A 9,566-nucleotide genomic window follows, 5' to 3' on the forward strand; every position below is an offset into this window, starting at 1 on the left:
CCATGTGCAGAGGGCAGCAGGGATCGTGTTGTCGGTGTGTTCTCTCCATGTGCAGAGGGCAGCAGGGATCGTGTTGGTGCGTTCTCTTCATGTCTCGGGTGTAACAGGGATCGTGTGGCTGTGCGTTCTCTCCATGTGTCGGCAGCAGGGATCGTGTTGTGTGTGCGTTCTCTCCATGTGTCAGGGGCAGCAGGGATCGTGTTGGTGCGTTCTCTCCATTTGTCGGGGCAGCAGGGATCGTGTTGTCGGTGCGTTCTCTCCATGTGTCGGGGGCAGCAGGGATCGTGTTATCGGTGCGTTCTCTCCATGTGCAGAGGGCAGCAGGGATCGTGTTGTCGGTGCGTTCTCTCCATGTGCAGAGGGCAGCAGGGATCGTGTGGCTGTGCGTTCTCTCCATGTGTCGGCAGCAGGGATCGTGTTGTGTGTGCGTTCTCTCCATGTGTCAGGGGCAGCAGGGATCGTGTTGTCGGTGCGTTCTCTCCATGTGTCAGGGGCAGCAGGGATCGTGTTATCGGTGCATTCTCTCCATGTGCAGAGGGCAGCAGGGATCGTGTTGTCGGTGTGTTCTCTCCATGTGCAGAGGGCAGCAGGGATCGTGTTGGTGCGTTCTCTCCATGTGTCGGGGGCAGCAGGGATCGCGTTGTCGGTGTGTTCTCTCCATGTGCAGAGGGCAGCAGGGATCGTGTTGGTGCGTTCTCTCCATGTCTCGGGTGTAGCAGGGATCGTGTGGCGGTGCCTTCTCTCCATGTGTCGGCAGCAGGGATCGTGTTGTCGGTGCGTTCTCTCCATGTGTCGGGGGCAGCAGGGATTGTGTTGTCGGTGCGTTCTCTCCATGTGTTGTCAGTGCGGATTATGTTGTCAATGTGTTCTCTCCCAGTTTCCGGTGGGGATCGTGTTGTCTATGCGTTCTTTCCATGTGCCGTGAGTGATGGGAACGCGGGGCTCATGACTTCCTCCTGCTTCTATATCGAGTAGTAATTATCGTCGTCGCACTTCGCTCTCACCTGTCACTTCCTCTGCCGTCTGGTGCAGGATGAAAGGGCAGAGAGCTGCGTGTCACCATGTGGCGGCTGCAGGGGTAGGGGCTGGTGGCGGATCCTCAGATGTCTGCAGAACAGAGTCCTGACAATGGCAGCACATAAATCTCCATGGCCCCTGTTTTCTGTCAGGGTTCATCAATGCTTCCTGTGAGATAGAGGGGGTAGTAGTGGTAGTAGGGTGTGCTCAGGTAATCATTGAAAGTTCGGAACTGAAGAACGAGGTCCCAGGATGTGAGGATGTGGAGAAGCTATTTCCCCCTGTTATCAGCCATTTCAGGAGAGAGGATGACTGTAGGACAGGAGAATACAGTCTATTGCTCCATGTTATCAGCCATTTCAGGGGAGAGGATGACTGTAGGACAGCAGAATACAGTCTATTGCTCCCTGTTATCAGCCATTTCAGGGGAGAGGATGACTGTAGGACAGGTGAATACAGTCTATTGCCCCCTGTTATCAGCCATTTCAGGGGAGAGGATGACTGTAGGACAGGTGAATACAGTCTATTGCTCCCTGTTATCAGCCATTTCAGGGGAGAGGATGACTGTAGGACAGGAGAATACAGTCTATTGCCCCCTGTTATCAGCCATTTCAGGGGAGAGGATGACTGTAGGACAGGAGAATACAGTCTATTGCCCCTGTTATCAGCCATTTCAGAGGGGGAGGATGACTGTAGGACAGGAGAATACAGTCTATTGCTCCCTGTTATCAGCCATTTCAGGGGAGAGGATGACTGTAGGACAGGAGAATACAGTCTATTGCCCCTGTTATCAGCCATTTCAGGGGACAGGATGACTGTAGGACAGGAGAATACAGTCTATTGCTCCTTGTTATCAGCCATTTCAGGGGAGAGGATGACTGTAGGACAGGAGAATACAGTCTATTGCTCCCTGTTATCAGCCATTTCAGGGCAGAGGATGACTGTAGGACAGGAGAATACAGCCTATTGCCTCCTGTTATCAGCCATTTCAGGGGAGAGGAAAACTGTAGGACAGGAGAATACAGTCTATTGCCTCCTGTTATCAGCCATTTCAGGGGAGAGGATGACTGTAGGACAGGAGAATACAGTCTATTGCTCCCTGTTATCAGCCATGTCAGGGAGAGGATGACTGTAGGACAGGAGAATACAGTCTATTGCTCCCTGTTATCAGCCATGTCAGGGGAGAGGATGACTGTAGGACAGGAGAATACAGTCTATTGCCTCCTGTTATCAGCCATTTCAGGGGAGAGGATGACTGTAGGACAGGAGAATACAGTCTATTGCTCCCTGTTATCAGCCATTTCAGGGGAGAGGATGACTGTAGGACAGGAGAATACAGTCTATTGCTCCCTGTTATCAGCCATTTCAGGGGAGAGGATGACTGTAGGACAGGAGAATACAGTCTATTGCCTCCCTGTTATCAGCCATTTCAGGGGAGAGGATGACTGTAGGACAGGAGAATACAGTCTATTGCTCCCTGTTATCAGCCATTTCAGGGGAGAGGATGACTGTAGGACAGGAGAATACAGTCTATTGCTCCCTGTTATCAGCCATTTCAGGGGAGAGGATGACTGTAGGACAGGAGAATACAGTCTATTGCTCCCTGTTATCAGCCATTTCAGGGGAGAGGATGACTGTAGGACAGGAGAATACAGTCTATTGCCTCCCTGTTATCAGCCATTTCAGGGGAGAGGATGACTGTAGGACAGGAGAATACAGTCTATTGCTCCCTGTTATCAGCCATTTCAGGGGAGAGGATGACTGTAGGACAGGAGAATACAGTCTATTGCTCCCTGTTATCAGCCATTTCAGGGGAGAGGATGACTGTAGGACAGGAGAATACAGTCTATTGCTCCCTGTTATCAGCCATGTCAGGGGAGAGGATGACTGTAGGACAGGAGAATACAGTCTATTGACTCCCTGTTATCAGCCATGTCAGGGGAGAGGATGACTGTAGGACAGGAGAATACAGTCTATTGCTCCCTGTTATCAGCCATTTCAGGGGAGAGGATGACTGTAGGACAGGAGAATACAGTCTATTGCTCCCTGTTATCAGCCATGTCAGGGAGAGGATGACTGTAGGACAGGAGAATACAGTCTATTACTCCCTGTTATCAGCCATGTCAGGGGAGAGGATGACTGTAGGACAGGAGAATACAGTCTATTGCCCCCTGTTATCAGCCATTTCAGGGGAGAGGATGACTGTAGGACAGGAGAATACAGTCTATTGCTCCCTGTTATCAGTCATTTCAGGGGAGAGGATGACTGTAGGACAGGAGAATACAGTCTATTGCTCCCTGTTATCAGAGATTTCAGGGGAGAGGATGACTGTAGGACAGGAGAATACAGTCTATTGCTCCCTGTTATCAGCCATGTCAGGGGAGAGGATGACTGTAGGACAGGAGAATACAGTCTATTGCCCCCTGTTATCAGCCATTTCAGGGGAGAGGATGACTGTAGGACAGGAGAATACAGTCTATTACTCCCTGTTATTAGCCATTTCAGGGGAGAGGATGACTGTAGGACAGGAGAATACAGTCTATTGCCTCCTGTTATCAGCCATTTCAGGGGAGAGGATGACTGTAGGACAGGAGAATACAGTCTATTGCTCCCTGTTATCAGCCATTTCAGGGGACAGGATGACTGTAGGACAGGGGAATACAGTCTATTGCCCCCTGTTATCAGCCATTTCAGGGGAGAGGATGACTGTAAGACAGGAGAATACAGTCTATTGCCTCCTGTTATCAGACATTTCAGGGCAGAGGATGACTGTAGGACAGGAGAATACAGTCTATTGCTCCCTGTTATCAGCTGTTTGTTTGCAGTCAGGGGTGGTGGTGCCTATAACATGTAGTCGCTCGCTGTAGGGTTGTGACAGTGACGCTCTGCTCTCTCTCCTCTGCAGATTATCGCCTATCAGCCGTACGGAAAGTCTGTGGATTGGTGGGCGTACGGGGTTCTGCTCTACGAGATGCTGGCGGGTCAGGTGAGTGCACCATGTTATCTCCGCCAGGTTCAGCCGTTCGTGTCTGCACCACAGTTATCTCACTTTACAGCACGGTTGCAAAATACTTGGAAAATTGTGATTGTGAACCCACTGTGACTCCCCCCCCCCCCCCCCCCCTTCTGCTTCTTTTTGCAGCCCCCGTTTGATGGCGAGGATGAGGATGAGCTCTTCCAGTCGATCATGGAACATAACGTCTCTTATCCGAAATCCATGTCGAAGGAGGCCGTGTCCATATGTAAAGGGGTAAGGATCTGCCTGCCACCCTGACCTAGTGCTGCTGAGGGGTTGTTACAGTGTATTACTATAGACAATCCTCTGAGACTACCAGAGGTCGCAATAACGCCTGTACAAGCGTCATAGACGCCTGTTCAGGCGGTTTACTCTCTTAAAAAAATCTAAGGCGTACCAATACGTCTTAGACTTTTCCCTTACATTCATCAGTGCAGTGATCGCTGTGAGCGGCGCAGGAGCGCAGCGATGCTTCCTGTCCTGAAATAACCAATAGCAGAGCTTCTTACAGCAAGGAGCTTTGTTATTGGTTGGTATAGATATATATATACAGGTCCTGCAGCAGGGCAAGCCGGCGGGAGCTGGAAGGAGGAGGGGCCGGGCTGGCTGTAGTTTGGAGAGCGGGGCGCCCTACCCGAGGACCTTGGGAAACATGACAGGGCCGCTGGAGGGGTAAGGAGCCGCAGACTCATGTGACTGACCCCCGGTGACCCTGCTCCCCCTCCTCCTGTCACCCCACTAGTGACCTTTCTCTCCCCTCCTCCTGTCACCCCACTAGTAACCCTGCTCCCCCCTCCTCCTGTCACCCCACTAGTAACCCTGCTCCCCCCTCCTCCTGTCACCCCACTAGTAACCCTGCTCCTCCCCTCCTCCTGTCTTCCCACTAGTAACCCTGCTCCCCCTCCTCCTGTCACCCCACTAGTAACCCTGCTCCCCCCCTCCTCCTGTCACCCCACTAGTAACCTTGCTCCCCCCTCCTCCTGTCACCCCACTAGTGACCCTGCTCCCCCTCCTCCTGTCACCCCACTAGTGACCCTGCTCTTCATCCTTCTGTCAACCCACTAGTGACCCTGCTCCCCCCTCCTCCTATCACCCCACTAGTGACCCTGCTCCCTCCTGTCACCCCACTAGTGACCCTGCTCCCCCCTCCTCCTATCACCCCACTAGTGACCCTGCTCCCCCCTCCTCCTGTCACCCCACTAGTGACCCTGCTCCCCTCCTCCTGTCACCCCACTAGTGACCCTGCTCCCCCTTCTATCACCCCACTAGTGACCCTGCTCCCCCTTCTATCACCCCACTAGTGACCCTGCTCCCCCTCCTCCCGTCACCCCATTAGTGATCCTGCTCCCCATTCCTCCTATCACCCCATTAGTGATCCTGCTCCCCCTCCTCCTGTCACCCCACTAGTAACCCTGCTCCCCCCTTCTATCACCCCACTAGTTACCCTGCTCCCCCCTCCTCCTGTCACCCCACTAGAGACCCTGCTCCCCCTCCTGTCACCCCACTAGTGACCCTGCTCCCCCCTCCTCCTGTCACCTCACTAGTGACCCTGCTCCCCCTCCTGTCACCCCACTAGTGACCCTGCTCCCCCCTCCTCCTGTCACCTCACTAGTGACCCTGCTCCCCCCTTCTATCACCCCACTAGTGACCCTGCTCCCCCCCTCCTGTCACCCCACTAGTGACCCTGCTCCCCCCCTCCTGTCACCCCACAGGAAAGAAGCTGAACAGACTCCACCGACTATGATGGGATCCGTTCAGTTTCCGCTCGGGATCCTGTCTTCTTACCGGACACAAGTGCTGCGTATGAGGCTTTTCTGTCTGGTCTTTAGACAGAATCTGCCACAGAAGTGCAGGCTACGTATTATGTTTTTGAATTACCGCAACTTTTGTTCACTTCCTCGGGTAAAAATACTCTAAATTTACTCTTCTGCAAAAATCGTTGTGCGACCTCTGGAGACTACACAAAGGTCACAGTAGTAACTGATGGTGGCCAAGCGACTAATGACCCCGGACACAAGTCATGGTTCCCACAACCGTATGCGGCAATCCGGCGATTCCTGTGCCTCTCGGGGAGACTTCTGTCCCCGTCCACAGGTATTTGGCCGCTCCTTGTGCCCACTGCTCCAGATGTCTCCTCCAGACTTCAGCCTCAGCGTCTTCTACAGAAGTTCAGTAGGATTTAGATCCGGGCTCCGACACTTCGGACCAGTGCTTCGCCCTCAGCCGTTCTTGGATGTTTTTCATTGTGTATTTTGGGTCGTTATCCTGTTGGACGACCCATGACCTGCAGCTGAGACAAAGCTTTCTGACACTGGGCAGCACAGTCGCCAGTTGGCCGTGTCGGGGGCCATGGCAGGCCGGGACCCCAGCCCCTTTACATTTATAGGGGTTGTCTCATCATGGACAATGGGGGCATATCGCTAGGATATGCCCCCATTGTCTCATAGGTGCGGGTCCCACCGCCGGCCCCATATAAAATGAACGGAGGGCGGCTGCGCATGAGCAGTGCGCCCTCCTTCACTTGCGGGGCTCCGTTCTCGACATAGGTGCGGGTCCCAGTGGTGGGACCTGCACCTATAAGACAATGGGGGCATATCCTAGCGAAATGCCCCCATTGTCAATGATGAGACAACCCCTTTAATAACATTTATACCTGGAAACAGCCCGCCAGGGGCAAGGACTGCCGTAGATGCGCCTAATTTATGACGAGGTGACGCCTTGTACTAGACAACCTAACAGCCAAGAGACACACGAGCGAGGTCACGTCACCGTTATTTTTCCGTTCTTCTCATCCTGAGAATAGGCCATGCACATTTGTCCATACAGCTGATGGGCCAAAAAGCCCTAGTTTTGTCTCCTCTGTCCTGAGGACCTTCTCGCAGAAGCTCAGTGGCTTGTGAATGTGCATTTTGGCAAATTCCAGTCTCGATTTGTTTACGATTTGCTTCCTCGGTCGTCTGCCATTAAGTCCACTTTGGCTAAGGCAGCGACGATCAGAGCGATCCGACTCTGAGGTGCCTTGTCCTTGGAGTTCACCAGTAATCTCTTTAGAAATTGTTCTGGGCTCTTCGGTTACCATTTGTATTATCCTTCTCTTCAATTTGTCATCAATTTTCCTCTTGCGGCCATGTCCAGGGAGGTTGGCTACAGTCCTATAGAGCTTGAACCTCTGAATAATATGTGTAACTGTAGTAACAGGAACATCCAGCTGTTTGGAGACTTCTCATAGCCTTCACCTCTAACCTCCTTTGTTTTCCTCGGCCCATGTTCGGTGCGGTGCCCGCCATGACACCATACGGCACAGCGAATACTTTCATCCTCTACTTAGGCAGAAGGACTGATTACAAGCCTGAAGAACCTGTGATGCTAATTCCGGGACACCCCTTAGTTACCATGTCCTTACGGTCACATTATTTTCTAGGGGTGCCATATGACAGTATAGGAGCAGGACTCTGGAATGTCTCCTTTCACTGACAACAAGCAGAGGTCTTGAATAGAGTAGATGACCTGCCTTGATATCGGGGTCTGGCGCTTCTCAGTGATGCGAGGTGACCGCGCTTACCGTTAAATTGCGTTCTTTCTCCGTGACTGGCGACGGCTCCGCAGGACAGGCGCTGAATTTCATCTCCGCGTTTCCATAGCAACTATTAAATGCTCAGGCGGCAGGTTAACCCTTCCGTGTCTGTGGACGACGCCTGAGCTCAGCTCCTCCACGCAGACAGAGAGGAAAGGGTTACACCTCCCTGGACCCCGTCAGCCGCACGTGTTCATATCCATCACTGAGATGGCGGATTTACAGCCACGGAGAGAACGCACATAATGGCGTCCTCTTATCATCGCTGCTAAAATGCTTGGAATTAGGCGACGAAATATGATTGGAAATAACATATAGAGGAGGAGGAGCCAACGTGTGGTCAGCCAATAGGTGGGAAGGTTCATCCTGAGCTTCCTGTTTCATATGAATACAATCCCAGCCCGACAGTGAAGACTGACACACAGGATTAGGTTTGTGTTTAACCGTTTTTTAATGTCTTCACTCACAGCTGATGACGAAACACCCGGTGAAGCGTCTGGGGTGCGGTCCGGAGGGCGAGAGAGACATTAGAGAGCACGCCTTCTTCAGGAGGATCGACTGGGAGAAGCTGGAAAACAGGGAGATACAGCCACCATTCAAGCCAAAGGTGGTGAGTACACGGGGCCCTAAAGGCGTGATGGGGGCCCCAGCTCCTCTGCTGCGCTCAATCCGTCCTGATCTTTAGCTGCATCGTGCCTCATACTCAGTCCCATCCAGAGCTGCAGTTACATCACGTCTCATACTCCAGTCTCATCCAGAGCTGCAGTTACATCATGCCTCATACTCCTGTCCCATCATGCATCTTACTCCAGTCCCATCCAGAGCTGCAGTTACCTCATGCATCCTACTCCAGTCCCATCCAGAGCTGCAGTTACCTCATGCCTCATACTCCAGTCCCATCCAGAGCTGCAGTTACATCACGTCTCATACTCCAGTCCCATCCAGAGCTGCAGTTACATCATGCCTCATACTCCTGGCCCATCATGCATCCTACTCCAGTCCCATCCAGAGCTGCAGTTACCTCATGCATCCTACTCCAGTCCCATCCAGAGCTGCAGTTACCTCATGCCTCATACTCCAGTCACATCCAGAGCTGCAGTTACAACATGTCTCATACTCCAGTCCCATCCAGACCTGCAGTTACCTCATGCCTCATACTCCAGGCCCATCCACAGCTGCAGTTACCTCATGCCTCATACTCCAGTCCCATCCAGAGCTGCAGTTACCGCATGCCTCATACTCCAGTCCCATCCAGAGCTGCAGTTACATCATGCCTCATACTCCTGTCCCATCCAGACCTGCAGTTACATCATGCCTCATACACTCCAGTCCTATCCAGAGCTGCAGTTACCTCATGCCTCATACTCCAGTCCCATCCAGAGCTGCAGTTACCGCATGCCTCATACTCCAGTCCCATCCAGAGCTGCAGTTACATCATGCCTCATACTCCTGTCCCATCCAGAGCTGCAGTTACATCATGCCTCATACTCTCCAGTCCTATCCAGAGCTGCAGTTACCTCATGCCTCATACTCCAGGCCCATCCAGAGCTGCAGTTACCTCATGCCTCATACTCCAGGCCCATCCAGACCTGCAGTTACATCATGCCTCATACACTCCAGTCCTATCCAGAGCTGCAGTTACCTCATGCCTCATACTCCAGGCCCATCCAGAGCTGCAGTTACCTCATGCCTCATTCTCCAGTCACATCCCGTGCTGCAGTTACAACATGTCTCATACTCCAGTCCCATCCAGAGCTGCAGTTACATCATGCATCTTACTCCAGTCCCATCCAGAACTGCAATTACCTTATGCCTCATTCTCCAGTCCCACCCAGAGCTGCAGTTACCTTATGCCTCATACTCCAGTCCCATCTAGAGCTGCAGTTACCTCATGCCTTATACTCCAGTCCCATCCAGAGCTGCACTTACATCATGCCTCATACTCCAGTCCCATCCAGA

At 52.5% G+C, this 9,566-nt stretch overlaps 1 protein-coding gene across 2 annotated transcripts in view; it reads left to right on the forward strand.

The window, feature by feature from the left end:
* The window catches only part of LOC122923186 (protein kinase C alpha type), a 104,107-nt gene that overhangs the window by 88,910 nt on the left and 5,631 nt on the right, over positions 1-9,566 (forward strand). For both annotated transcript variants that reach the window (XM_044273920.1, XM_044273921.1), the window contains 3 exons: positions 3,923-4,003; positions 4,160-4,267; positions 8,077-8,217. In XM_044273920.1, coding sequence (XP_044129855.1) covers positions 3,923-4,003; positions 4,160-4,267; positions 8,077-8,217 — 330 coding nt within the window. The remainder of the gene's footprint in view (positions 1-3,922; positions 4,004-4,159; positions 4,268-8,076; positions 8,218-9,566) is intronic.

Source organism: Bufo gargarizans, unplaced genomic scaffold, assembly GCF_014858855.1.
Source record: "Bufo gargarizans isolate SCDJY-AF-19 unplaced genomic scaffold, ASM1485885v1 original_scaffold_1329_pilon, whole genome shotgun sequence".
Lineage (NCBI taxonomy): Eukaryota > Metazoa > Chordata > Amphibia > Anura > Bufonidae > Bufo > Bufo gargarizans.